We start from the raw sequence: 14,993 nt of genomic DNA on the forward strand, positions 1-14,993 counted from the left end.
AACTTATAGTGAGTACAAAATTAAACTGCAGTGGTGACCATAATAGAGCGGTTTCTTTCTAGACTATTATACTTCCAATGTCAATGTGAAACTGAAAAAACTTTAGAATGAATAATGTCACTTGGGAAACTACCTAGATTTCTGAAAAGGTTATCTTTGTTTTAAGTGATAAACTGTCAATGTTATTTGGGCAAATAAATAAGAGTAATGAGATCAGAAAATATTTGCTATTTCAAACTCAAATGATCAAAATATTTTCCACTCTAGGGCACTAAAGTTAACAGGATTTAGTAAGAGGAAAACAAAATTTCTCACCCCAAAGTATCACTACTAGCTTTAATTAAAAAAAAAAAAAAAAATGCTAATCCTAAAACCAAGTTTATTTTGGGAAGGCAGGGAAGGAAAAAGAAATGGGGTTCTATATTCTTTGTTAAAAACAGTTTATTTTAAGATACTGTAAATGAGGGCTGGGGTTGTGGCTCAGTGGCAGAGTGCTTGCCTAACATGTGTGAAGCACTGGGTTTGATTCTCAGCACCGTATATAAATGAATAAAAAAAAGTGCATCAACAACTAAATAAATAAAAGATACTATAAATGATACTAATTTTCTGTCCATAAGTTGTGTTGAAACAACAACAAAAGTTCTTTGCTAGATTCCTGTTCTGCTTTGTAAGGCAACTATGCTCTTCAAGAAAGAATGGATTAGAAAAGACAATGATTTTCAGCAGAAGAAAACTGAAAGCTCACATAATTGTCTTAAGAGAAATCAATCTGGTTCATTATTATACTCTTAAATACTTTCATTAAAAAAAATCAGTTTAGAACACAGTGAAATCAATATAGATTTAGTAAAGTCAAAACAAATAAGTACAACCAACTCCCAGTTATTCAGGGTGATCTTCAAGCATCAGTAAGAAAAATTTTTAAAAACCCAGATAACAGGGAAAATATATACCAATTAGGGTATACCCTTCCACACAAAGTTAAATCAAGAATTGGCTGTACTAATGAGAAGAAAGCTGAGAGCTAGATATCCAATTGTGTATACCCAGGATAGCTGATTGTGAATGATTTAGTTGACTTTATAGTAAATTCTTATCTGCAACACTGACCCCTAGAATGTTTCAAGTTATATCTGTTTCCAAGCTGATCAAATAAAGCTATTCTGTGGCATGCATAATTTAAAAAATTTAGCTCTATTCCAGCATTTTCTCCTCCATTTTGGAATCCAGCACACCCATACTTAGATTTCTACCCACAAATGGAAGCCCAAATGCCAGTCTTTGGTAGGAATCGGTACATGCAGATGTGGGGCCTCAGAATATCTCCCAAAACTCCACTAACTTGACAGGCTAAAAAAAGTAAAGTGAATATATTAAATTTCTTAAGTAAGACTTTTTACAAGGCTTTTTTTTGGCTTTGTTTTAAATCAAAGCTCAAGTCTACTTACTATTTGGTGGCCCTGTTGCTTGGTATGGTGGATAGGATGCTGAAATAGTAGGACGAGAGAAGACTGGTGGTTCATCTCCAAATACCACAATCATAACCTGAATAAGCCCCAACAAGTCTGACTGTGGCTAAAAAAGGAAAACAAATTCATGTCAATTATAAAGTTGCTTTTTGGCAAAAAGCTAAAGTTTGGTCATTTCACATCAGTTTTCAATTCAGTTTGACAGTTTTATTTGCAGATTCCCAATCAAAAATATTCCATTTCTTAGTTTATTTTAACAATGTTAGGTGGTTTTTAAATATTATTTCTATATTCATGGCAAGGTTCTTGCTTCAAGTATATAAAAGCAGTATATTGCAAAATTCAGATAGTATTGTTCTTCACCTGACTATACAGAGCTTATCAAAACTTATTGTCAATGGAAGATTCAAGCATATTGGAACAAATTCAGGAATGGATATAAACAACGGCCACAATATTATTTAAGGTCTTTAAAAGACAGCAATGATACCTTGGAAATACGTTTCTTAAAAATGATTTTTAGGGGCTGGGGCTTATGGGCACTGGGTTCGATTCCAAGCACCACATATAAATAAATAAATTAAAGGTCTGTCAACAACTAAAAAGAATTTAAAATAAAGATAAAAATGATTTTTATTAAAGGCAGTATTATGAACTCTGAATTCATAGGTACTTTAGTTTAGAATTGCTGTATTGTAAAAAAGATAAAAATTGTTAAAGGACCTCTCCTTCCTATAACAGGGACAGTGCTTGTTTTTCAATAAATGTTGCTAAAATTTTCTCTCATATATTTATTGATAACTGATTTAAGGCAAAATATGTTAGACAAAGGTGTTCAACTGGCTTTTTAATAGTTCTATTTTTACTCCTTAACCTATCTTGTGTATATCTTATCTCAAATACTTTTTCCATGAACTCATCAGTTTTTGATGGTTTAATCATTTCAATCAGCTAACCTCCTTCATATATATATATATATATATATATATATATATATATTTTTTTTTTTTTTTTTTTTTTTTTTGCAGTGCTGGGGACTGAACTCAGAACCTGTTGCATGATAGCCTCTCTACCACTGAGCCACATCCTCAACCCTTGTAACTTTTTCTTCTCCCGATAGAAGAGTTAGTAGCAATTTATACATTCCAAAGAACCAAATTTATCTCATATTCAATTTTGATCCACCTTATAGAAGATGACAATGAAAACATTTTCCAGTATGTATATGCTGAGGATGGGGGTAAACATGTAGTATCTACCTGTGCAGTACTCAAGAGTATGTGTTGGGGATGGGACCTGTTATGTGGTGTGGCCACTTAGAACATACATGACCCACTCTCTCCAATTTTTTAGTTCAACAGAACTCCAAAGTGTACAATAGCCTCATGTAAGCTTTTTTTTTTTTTTCAGTTGTAGTTGGACACATTATCTTTATTTTATTTATTTATTTTTATGTGGTGCTGACAACCGAACCTAATGCCCCACACGTGCTAGGCGAGGATTCTACCGCTTAGCCACCATTCCAGATCCTCGTGTAAGCTTTTTTAAAAAATAAGATACAATTCACATACCATAAAACACTTCTAAAGCTTACAGTTCAGTGACTTGTAGTTTACTCATAAACTGTGCAATCATCACTACCATCTAAGTTCAGAATATTTTTATAATCTCAAAAAGAATTCCTGTGCCCTATTAGTAGTCATGTCTCATTTTCTACTCTGCAGTCCTTGGTAATCAGATCTACTTTATCTCTACAGATCTGCCTCTTCTGTATGTTTCATTAAAATGGAATAATGTAACAAGTGACCTTTTTGTGTCTGGCCCCTCTCAGCATAATTTCCCAATATTCATCCATATTGTAGTATGAATTAGTTCTTCATTCATATATTCTTAAAACTACAATTTTTGTCGAAACAAATTTTAATTCTTTATTACACTTTTTCACACTTAATTCTGTGAAATGAGGATTAATCTAATCTTTAATCTGTTTCTAGGCCTATTATAAAGCAACAGGTTACAGATTCAGAATGACTTGCTGATTATATTGCTATAGGATATGAAAGAAATAACAAAAGTATTGTAGCAACTTTACTTTAATATTTTTGTGGTGCTGGGGATTAAATCCAGGGACTTGTGCATGCTAGGCAAGCATTCTACCACTATATCCCAGTCCTGTAGCAGTTTATTTTGGTTCAAACACCTAAAGACCCATTAAACAGATAATACCTTTATAAAATTGTTTTCCTATTGAAAACCCCATAAACTTAAGCAACATTCCTTTCTTCTCCATCACTTTTTACTTGTTTGCTTTTCTAATAAACAATAAAAAGGTCAGACTTTATATCCTAAGCAATATATTAGTCTGGATTCGGATATTTTTTAATATTTATTTTTTAATTGCAGGTGGACACAATATCTTTATTTCACTTTTATGCGGTGCTGAGGATTGAACCCAGTCCCTCACGAGTGCAGGCGAACACTCTACCACTGAGCCACAATTCCAGCCCCAGGATTAGGATTAATAAGTAACTTAACTAGATAATAAGTGATAGAAGTTTTATATTGTCATGTAAGATTACTACAATATACACTGAAGCTTTCCCTTATACTTAGTTATAACTAATTGAGAAGTTTTCTACAAATGTCCATGCTCCTTTCATAACAGAGAACTGTTGCTGAGAATAAGCTGATTAAAATTTCCAGTGCTCCTTACAGTAGTGTTTATCAATGGAACATAGCCAAAGTGACTTCATTCCTAAATGCTTAACTTCCATGCTAGGTGGATAAGAAAGGAGATATTCTTTACTACTTTCTCTGCTCTTCCTGAATGCACAGGACTCTGAAGTCCTACTAGGACATGGTAGCATCACAAATTGGAGAGAACCTGGGTCTCTAAAGCACAAAATGAGGAAAGCTGCCTGCCACTGAAGGAACACTCCCAGTGAACTATACTGTAGGCAAGAAATTTCTAAGTTAACACTTTAACTCTGTGGGCAAATGAGAATTAACAGACAGGAATTAATACTTTACCAGGATTCTCCATGGTATAACCTCATCTATCACACCAAAGTTTGCCACCATTATTTCTGTTTTTAATCATATTTGTGAAATATCATACAGAAATATATGAAACATATGTAACTTTAAAAAGTAATGATAAATTACAGTATCTGTGTAGCTATTACCTAAGTTAAGAAACAGAAGAATGCCAAAAATGTAGAAAGAAAATATTTCCCTTCCTGACTGCATCCACCTCCATCAACTCTAGAGGTAATAACTACTTCTCTGACAGCAGACATTCCTTTGCTTGACTTTAAACATACTACCTTATGATTTCCTAAACCAGATACTGTTTAATTTTGTTTGTTCTTGAACTTCACATTAATTAAACTACGTATTCTATCGGGACTTCTTTTGCTTAGCAATTTTTGCAGGATTCATTCTTTAACAGAGTACTTTTTTTTTCAATTGCTGTATGCTGTTCCAATGAATGAATATACTATCAGTTTTTTTTTTAAAGAGAGAGTGAGAGATGGAGAGATGGAGGGAGAGAGGGGGAGAGAGGGGGAGAGAGGGGGAGAGAGGGGGGGAGAGAGGGAGAGAGGGAGAGAGGGAGAGAGAGGGAGGGAGGGAGGGAGGGAGGGAGGGAGGGAGGGAGAGAGAGAGAGAGAGAGAGAGAGAGAGAGAGAGAAAATTTTTTAATATTTATTTTTTAGTTTTCGGCGGACACAACATCTTTGTTTGTATGTGGTGCTGAGAATCGAACCCGGGCCGCATGCATGCCAGGCGAGCGCGCTACCGCTTGAGCCACATCCCCAGCCCATACTATCACTTCTTTATTCTTTCTCTTGCTATTGATACTTTTCTGAGTTATATCCAACCAACCTTTGGCTACTAACCACCACGCCTCTATGAACATTCTTATTTCCTAGTACACGGTTGCAATGGTGATTTTTGTGCAGAGTTCTCAACTGAGGGTGATATTTTTACCTCTCAGGAGATATTTGAAACTCAAGACATTTATGGCTTTCACAACTGCATGTGTGTTATGCTACATCTTGTGGGTAAAGATTAAATGATCTCCATCCTACATTAAACAGGACAACCTTCTCAGAACAATGAATTATCTGACTCATAGTGGTAACAATGCTGAGGCTGAAAAACATTTTTCTAATGTATACACCAAGGGATGGGACAGCTAGTTCATACAGTATGTATTTTCAGAACTTCACAGACTATACCAAACTGATTTCCAGAGCAGTTTTGCCAATTTTACTCCTACTAGCAGTATTTAAGAGTTCCTTTTTCTTTACATCTTTACTCTTGGTACTGTAACCAACAGTACAAATCTGGTGAATATGCAGTGATATCTTTTTGTGGCTTTAATTTAAAAATCAACTACTAAGCAAGGTTAAACATCTTTCCATGTTTACTGCCCAACGATATTTCTTTTTTATCAAGTTATTTGTTCAAATCTTACTTTTACTTTATTATTGTATTTCCTTAACAATTCACAAGTTATTTACATATTTTGGATATTATTCTGTGGGCTCTAAGTATACAAATATTTTCTTCCAGTGTGTGATTAGTTTTTCACTTTTTTTTTCCCCCTCACAGTACTGGAGATTTAACCCAAGGGTGCTCTCCCACTGAGCTACATCCCTAGCCCTTTAAAAATTTTTTTAAAACTTTGAGACAGGGCCTCCCTAAATTACCCAGGCAGGCCTTAAATTTAGCAACCTTTCTCCCTCAGCCTCCTCAGTAGCTAGGATTATAAGCATGTGCTACTATGCCCAGGTCTTCACACTTTTAAATGTGTTGTTCATGAACATAAGTTCTTAATTTGTATAAACTCTAGGTAAATGGGTAAGTCTTTTAATTCTTTGGCTGTTAGGAAAAAAAAAAAAAGTCCACCTACTAAAAGATCATAGACAATTTGCTAAATTATCTCCTAAAAGCCTTTTACAATCTACCTGAAATTGATTTATGTCTATTTTTAAGAAGGAATTCAACTGTCACAACTTCATCATTGAAAAATTCATTCTATCCCCACTGATCTAATATACCATTGTCTTATATCAAGTGTTCTTATATAGTGTGCTTTTTTTAGGTTCTTTATTATGTTCTATCTATTCATTTGTTTATTCCTGTAACAATCATAGTATCTTAAATTATTAGTTTTATACTAAATTTTGCTATCTGTAGGGCAAGTCTCTTTCCCATTCTTCTTATAAAGCACCTTGACTATTGTCAATCTTTTGCATCTCCATATACATTTTAGATTTTGCTTAGAATTTCAGATTAACAAATATACAAGCAAATAAAAACTCCTCTTAGGATATAGATCAACTGTATAGAAAAAACATTTTTATAATATTAAATCTTCTAATCTATGAATAAGGTTCTCTCTCTCTTTTTTTTTTTTTTTTAAAGAGAGAGGTGAGAGAGAGAGACAGACAGAGAGAATTTTTAATATTTATTTTTTTAGTTTTTGGTGGACACAACATCTTTGTTTGTATGTGGTGCTGAGGATCGAACCCGGGCCGCACACATGCCAGGCGAGCGCGCTACCGCTTGAGCCACATCCCCAGCCCAGGTTCTCTCTTTTTTGACTCAGGTTTTCTTTAATGTCTTTAAATAAAGTTTAAATCTTTTCCATAATATAATATACATCATTTGTTAAGTCTTTTCTTGTATAAACTACATTAAAGAAATATATTTATCTTCCAGTTCATTAATCCTCTATTATACTGAATTCAATCTGCTATAAACTCATCTATTGAATTGTTCTAAGATTTCCACTTGGTTCCTTTTTAATACAATTCTACATCTTCTTTTCTTTTCCTTCCTTTTTTTGTGGTGCTAGCGATTGAACCTAGGGCCTATAACTCTGAGCTAAAAACCCTAGCCTTACATTATTCTATTTTTCAGTACTAAGTTTTTCTCTTGGTTCCTTTTAAATTCAATTCTCTCGTCATTTTTTTTCTTTCTTGTTTTTTTAATATTTATTTTTAGTTATCGGTGGACACAACATCTTTGTTTCTATGTGGTGCTGAGGATCGAACCCGGGCCGCACGCATGCAAGGCGAGCACGCTACTGCTTGAGCCACATCCCCAGCCCTTTCTTTCTTGTTTTTTTTTTTTTGGTATCAGGGACTGAGCCACATCCCTAATCCTTTTTTTATTTAGAGACAGGTCTTGCTAAGTCGCTTAAAGCCTTATTAAGTTGCCAAATCTGGCTTTGAATTTGCAATCCTCCTGCATCAGCCTTGAGTTTCTAGGATTACAGGAGTGTGCCACCATGCCCAGCTTATCATCTATTTTTGTTGAACACATTAATCACATCCTGATAACTGGGTTACCTGAGGTCGGAGAGTGTCTTGATTCTACTATCTTTTTTCCCTGCTGGTTCTCTTTCTTTATTGATGTATTTAATGATTTAGCATATCTTATGGTATATATACACAGTGGAATATTACTCAGCCATAAAGAAGAATGAAATTATGGCATTTGCCAGTAAATGGATGGAACTGGAGACTATCATGCTAAATGAAATAAGCCAATCGCCCCCAAAACAAAATGAACTCTTTGATATATGGATGCCAATTCACAATAGGGGGGCGGGGTTTCCCCGGATTGAACAGGGAGGAACAGGAGCTTTGAAAGAAGAGGGGATGGGAATGGAAAGATAGAAGAATGAATTAGACATAACTTTCCTATGTTAATATATGAATACATGGGGCTGGGGCTCAGTGGTAGAACACTCGCCTAGCATGTGTGAGGCACTGGGTTTGATCCTCAGCATCACATAAAAATAAAATAATAATGTCCACCTATAACTAAAAATAATTTAAAAATAAATATATATATATGAATACATGACCAGTGTGACTCCACACCATGTACAACCACATGAATGGGAAGCTATACTCCATGTATGCATGATGTCAAAATACATTCTATTGTCATGTATAACTAAAAAGAACAAATAAAAAATAAATATATAAAATGAGGACTGGGGTTGTGCCCCAGTAGGAGAGCACTCGCCTTGCAAGTGCTCTTATTTGTTTGTTATAAAAATAAACAAATAAATAAATAAATAAAGATATTAAAAAATATATATATTTCTACAATAAATGCAAGTGAAAGAAAAGTCCAAGATTTTAATGCAATCCACTACGTAAAATGCAACGAAAGATCCATGACATTCTCCATAGTCTTTTTTTTTTTTTTAAATAATTGTTTTTTAGTTATAGGTGGACACAACATCTTTATTTTATTTTTATGCGGTACTGAGGATGGAACCCAGTGCCTCATGCATGCTAGGCAAGCAGTCTATCTCTGAGTCACAACCCCAGCCGCTCTCCACAATCATTTACAATACTTTCTAGACATCTAGTTGGCTAATTGTTGATGCTGAAGATTCTATCAATAACTTAATAAAATTCAACAAAAAGATAAAAAAGAATTAATTCAGCATATCTCTTCAGAAGGGAAACTCAAGATCTGACTTATTTCTTTACAGCTTTCTTTTCTCTTAAATCTTTTGTTTTAAAGGCCTGGTTGTCTTGACAGTCAGAATAGCAACTTCTGTCTTTCCATCCACTTTAGGTTGTTTGAAATTCTGAAGGCGTGTCTCCTCTTAGCTAAGGCCCTCCATCCAGATTCTTCCACCCTGCATCTAGAAACAGTAAATACCACTAAGGGACAGGGCACAGTAGCACATGCCTCTAATTACAGTGACTTGTAGGCCTCACGAGGCAGCAGGATTGCAAGTTCAAGATCAGCCTCAGCAACTTAGCAAGACTCTGTCTCAAAAAATAAAAAGGGCTACAGATGTGGCTCAATGGTAAAGGGCCCCTGGGGGTTCAAGCCTCAGTATTAAAAAAAAAAAAAAAAAAGTATGTACTTATACAAATAAGATGTATTTTTTTAAAGGGGGGGGGAGAGAGAGAGAGAGAGAGAGAATTTATTTATTTTTTTAGTTTTTCGGCGGACACAACATCTTTGTACGTGGTGCTGAGGATCGAACCTGGGCCGCATGCATGCCAGGCGAACGTGCTACCGCATAAGCCACATCCGCAGCTCCACATGTATTTCTTTTAGAGTGCCTTTCCTAATTATCTCAGCTCAGTGATTAGTCTCTTATCTGAATTTATCCGCCCTTCTTGGAATCCTTCTTGAGTTTTATAGAAAGCACACACTAGTGAGCAAAACATGAAAAACGACTAGTTCACAGAACCTATTAATACTTACATGTTTCCATTCATGTAGATAAGGAAGATATATTTTCCCATTTGCATCAACATGCTTTCCTGTCTTAATAGTCATTGAACTAGTAGGTTTAACAAAACAGATAGGGGGATTATATGGGTATGTGTCCAGCAGCCACAGGCATATTGGAATGTTGTATGTATTACCTGAAAGAGAAAGAGAAACTTTAGTTATTCTATTTTTATTTTTATTCAAAAACAGTTTAATAGGTAAGGGAGAGCTACAATTAAGGAACACATGTCAAACTTGCAGCAAATATTTTGTTTCAAAGTTCTGTTTAAAATTAGTTTCTCAATTTTTTGTTTGTAAAACACATAAGTAGGATGAAGGAGCTAACTGATCACTACTCTGCCTATGCCTTCCTGATCCTATAAAACATTCTTCATGAATTATCTTTCGACCCAATCTATTCTTTGCTACCTAACTCTCTTCATTTCAGTTAATAAAGCTTGCTGGGCAGGGAAATGAAAGGAAGAACATGGCTTAACGTGCTACAAGAGAAAGTGATAAATCTGAAATTCCCTTGTCAAAACCTAGATTATAAAACTCAATCCAATAGTCAAACAGATGCTAATTGGTTTCCACAGTCTGACAAATGCATATAGCCTTTTCAGTGGTAATTACTCAGAATCATTCATGTCATTCTCTTCTTTTTGCTTTATGAAACAATCTGAGGTGAGAAATCTGACTATATGTAGTCAAAATGAACATCTTAAAGAATCTGATAGTTAATATATTAAACAAAAATCACAGTATTTTCTTACTATGCTCAAAGTCCAATGTTCCAAGCAACTATCTGAATCACCTAACATAATTTATATGCATTTTCCCCTTAGAAAAATAGTTCTCTGCACATAAATAAGTGCACATAAATGTCATCTAAAGAAATTAGATAGTTATAGGACTTCAGATTTACCTACAGTGAACAATAATGGGAAGTTCCAATAGGACATAGGGTAATATATAAAACATAAGTTTTTCCCACCACCCAGAATTCTCTGCTTTGTGTAAATGAAGAATTTCCCAGAGTAATGTACATTTGTAAACTATGTTACTTATAACCTCTTTCCTTAAACAGAGTTTATTTCCTGAGGGCAAGGGCAGTTAGTAATCTTGACTTTCACTAAGTCCTCCCTAAGCTTTCCATATTTGCTTTACACAGTGCTAATGCTTGATTAAGTATCTGCCCCCATCTATAATATGCATCCTATTATAAAAGGTTGACTCGTCTTTTAACAGGAAGTTCAAATGTCATTATCTCTGTGATTTTCCCATGTGGCCTTGTTCTCCTTTGAAATTTCACTGTATCTTAAAAATTTTATTATTCTATAAGCACGTATAGACATGTAAATCTCATTTATTCCCTGTTTTTGTATTAATGTAGATTGTTCCAGAAAAGATGTACCCATTATTCATCTTTGTGTCCATAACCCCTATCCCTATTACCTCATACACAGCAAGTACTATGTGAAATCAATGGGTAAGTTATAGGTCACAGGAATAATTAACAGAGCTGTCCAAAAACAAGTTTCTTTTGAAGCTGAGTGCACTTTTATCACTGTAGGTATTTCACCAGAGGATGACTGACTGGCTAACAGACTGTCTAATTATCCATCATCAAGATTATTACAAACCTCACATAAATAGTAGCTACTATTTATTGTCTGCTAATTATTACCAGACTCTCTTTACCTATATTATCTCAATGAATTCTCGGTTTCCCCGAGTTAGGTACTATTATTCAAATACTAGAGATACTTCTAGTGACAAACCTGAGCAATTAGAGAGTAAGAATTCAAACCTAATTCTGTCTCAACTTTAAATCCTCCTATACAACTATACAATCTGGCATAGTCAGAAAAGACTGAATGGCGTGGAGGCTGAATGAACAGTCATCTGAGATCGCTTTTTAGTTTCAAAATTCTCCTATTCTCTGAAACAATAAATTTCTCCAATGCAATTAGGCATAGGACGTCTTGATAAGAAGCTTTATAAAAAGCTGAAATATGAGCTGCTGCTGCCAAATTAAAACAGAAGTTAAAATTAAAGTTAAAACAGAAGTTAAAATCTCAGTCATCATGAAAGCCTTGACAAAGTAGGTTCAATTTACTTCTAACTTTTGGCAACATATTTATTATGTCGTCAAATACATCTGAACTGGAAACATAAATAAGACATTTACCTCTATAAGGCACAGGAATTGTTCCAGTAAGGTTCATTAATTCCCTGGAACTGCCATCATTAAAAACTGAAAGGAAAGAACAAAGATTTTTTAAAAAATATTAATTTTTTAGTTTAGGTGGACACAATATCTTTATTTTATTTTTATGTGGTGCTGGGGATTGAACCCAGTGCATCAAGCATGGTAGGTCAGTGCTCTACCTCTGAGCCACCACCCCAGCCCCAGAACAAAGATTTAATCATGAGCATTTTTGTAAATACTCTCATACAAGTTATTCTTTTAGAAACAGTAGTTAAAATTCACTATTATCCTTGAAAGGGGCTAACTTGTTAATGTATCATCCATTCTGTCCAATAACAAAGAATCCTTTGTTGATTCACTCAAGGGGATCAGCTTTTCAGTGAGTAAAGGAAAGACGCTTTGAATTACTTGCAAAAACTAATGTGAGTACCACAGTCCCAGTAAATATGAGTTCTTGGTATCCAACTAAACGATGTATGCATGAGGCCCTGGGACAGACAGACACACACACACACACATACACACACACACACACGCACGCACGAACTCACGTCATCACTTTCAAATACCATACTAAATGTTAGCCTAGTATCATATTTTAGAAATCCCCAGGTGTTTATCCTGTCATTTTCAATTCTAATGTAGTATCAAACACAGTATTAAATGTACAAAAAAGTGTTCACAGTTAACTGTAGATGACATCTTTCAATATGTATTTTTTTTATTTCACATTTTTCTACACTGATTTATTAGGGTAGTAATCTGTGTTACACTGATTGCTATTGCTTGTAACAATGACTTGGAATGCACACCATGCCATATAGAGAGGACAAGGTTGTAATACATACTACAAGAATACACATTACACTGATGACATCAGTTGTTTTATTACTGACAATTATAAACTGTGCTGTAATTTATTCTAATTTTGAACATTTTCAAATAAGAATATCTTTGTTTACTTTAAAAGTATTTTGATAACGATGATTTAGATTTGGTCAATCCATATGAAGTTATACAAGACTTTTTTGATGATGATGGAACCTTCATCAGTTTTGTTCATCAAGGTTATTCTCTCAGCATCAAGTAAAAGCTATACACTTACAGAAAAGTTCAAGCCTCGATCATTTTCTCCAAACTGAAGCTATTGTAAAACTAACTTTAATTTTGGTAAATATGAAGGTTTTGCAGATCAAAATACCATGGGATAGTGTGTGGGCAAAAATAAAATTGAAATGAGGAAGAATCTTGTCCTAGGTTTAGGAGAACACAATTGTTTCAGGTCCTTGTTGCTTAGGAAAAGCAGAACTGATTGCCTCTCTGCTGCCTCTCACCTCTCTTTCAGGACCTAAAGTTTACAAAGCCATAGGTATAAGTGGAATTCATAAAGTCTCAGATACAAAATTCAGTTCACTGCTTTCAGAGCAAAAGGCTTCATAATGGATAAAAGCCCTGGCACACTATGAAGCAGGGTTGAAGAGAATGAACTGGATATGATGGAGACAAAAAAGAGAAAAGTTCCAGGTGCTGTCATCTCTTAAATTCCAACTTTATTTTTTTCTTAATGGAAAGTAAAAAAACAAAAACACCATCTTACCTACTCTACAGAATCAAAAATAATATTAATAAAAATTTTCCTTATTATAAAACACAAGACACAGTTCACAATATAGGTTTGTCAAAAGTGTTCCTGTGCTGGGCACAATGATGCATACCTGTAACCCCAGCAACTTGGGAGGCTGAGGCAGTAGGATCATAATTCAAGGCCAGCCTCAGCATATTAGTGAGGCCCTAAGTAACTCAGTGAAACTGTCTCTAAATAAAACATAAAAAAGGGCTGACGATTTGGCTCAGAGAGATGCTGGGGGATGGGGGGATGGGGGATGGGATTAAGCATCAGTAACTTTAAGCTAAGTATCTTTAAGATATACTGTACAATATCTTTTCTTTCCTCTAGTGATAGACTACATGTTAGAACCAGGTTTGAGGCCAACCACAGCAACTTAAGTGAGATTCTTAGAACCTAGTGAGACTCAGTCTCAAAATTAAAAAAAAAAAAAAAAAAAAAAAAAAAAAAAGGTGGGGCTAAGAGTCTGTGGTAGGGCCCATAAGCATGAGGCCATGAGTCTGAACTCCAGCACTGCAAAACAAACAAATTTCCTCCTAGGTTTAAACTTGCACAGTTCTATATCAATTTTTTGTTGTTGTTGTTGTTTAAACTTAAGAGTTGAACAAACACAATACCCTATTGCTTAACACTTATGTTGGGTGGAGGTTCAATTCTACAAATGAAAAAACAAACTTAACAAGAAAGCAAGAAAACTATAATCATTAATAAAAAGAGTAAGCAAATTCAAAATACAGTAATAGGTATTGATTAAACTCACCATATGAATCCAATACAGGTTTGAGATCTTTGTACAGAGTAATAACATTGACAGTTTCACGTACAGTTAGGTCTCTGTATTTGTACTGAAAAGCAAAATCACAAAATAATTTAGAGTAAAACCAAGCCTTGTTATTTTATTCTAGATTAATTTTTTTTTAAATCCTGTTTTCTTCATAGCACTCTTCTTAAAGGTAAACTGGCTTTTGTCAATTATTAATATTAATTAAAGCCTGAAAGGGCCTCAGTTACTTTCCTTCCTATCATCTATTTGAAACCTTTACCAAAGCTACCAACCTCCATTTTAGCTCTTCTGTCCAATGTAAAAGGACCTACCAAATAAAATCTTAGTCATTTTTGAAGACTTAGCTTACATATAGCTCTCTCCCTCTTCTTAATGAATTCTTTTCCAGACTTCCCTTTAGCCCATAATTATCTCTCCTTTTTCCTTTTATTAAATCTTGTTCCATTCTTCTCCAGAAGATCCTGGCTTAGGCACTCCTGGCAGGAGATAAGATCAGGGACTCTGATCACAACACTTCCAAGCTCATTAATTGACAAACTGACCATGCACATGAAGTTTTTAGTGCTTCTTTCTTAAAAATGAACAGTTTATCTATTCCAAAAACAAATAGTCCAATAAGTAAGTCGGGGACCA

At 34.6% G+C, this 14,993-nt stretch overlaps 1 protein-coding gene across 1 annotated transcript in view; it reads right to left on the bottom strand.

The window, feature by feature from the left end:
• Window positions 1-14,993, bottom strand: part of Tsg101 (tumor susceptibility 101) — a 52,356-nt gene that overhangs the window by 31,449 nt on the left and 5,914 nt on the right. The window contains exons 2-5 of the mRNA XM_076844256.2: window positions 14,337-14,421; window positions 11,929-11,994; window positions 9,729-9,892; window positions 1,452-1,578 (exon numbers count right to left, since the gene is read on the bottom strand). Of these exons, the coding sequence (XP_076700371.1) occupies window positions 1,452-1,578; window positions 9,729-9,892; window positions 11,929-11,994; window positions 14,337-14,421 (442 nt within the window). The remainder of the gene's footprint in view (window positions 1-1,451; window positions 1,579-9,728; window positions 9,893-11,928; window positions 11,995-14,336; window positions 14,422-14,993) is intronic.

This window comes from Callospermophilus lateralis, chromosome 2, assembly GCF_048772815.1.
Source record: "Callospermophilus lateralis isolate mCalLat2 chromosome 2, mCalLat2.hap1, whole genome shotgun sequence".
Classification (NCBI taxonomy): domain Eukaryota; kingdom Metazoa; phylum Chordata; class Mammalia; order Rodentia; family Sciuridae; genus Callospermophilus; species Callospermophilus lateralis.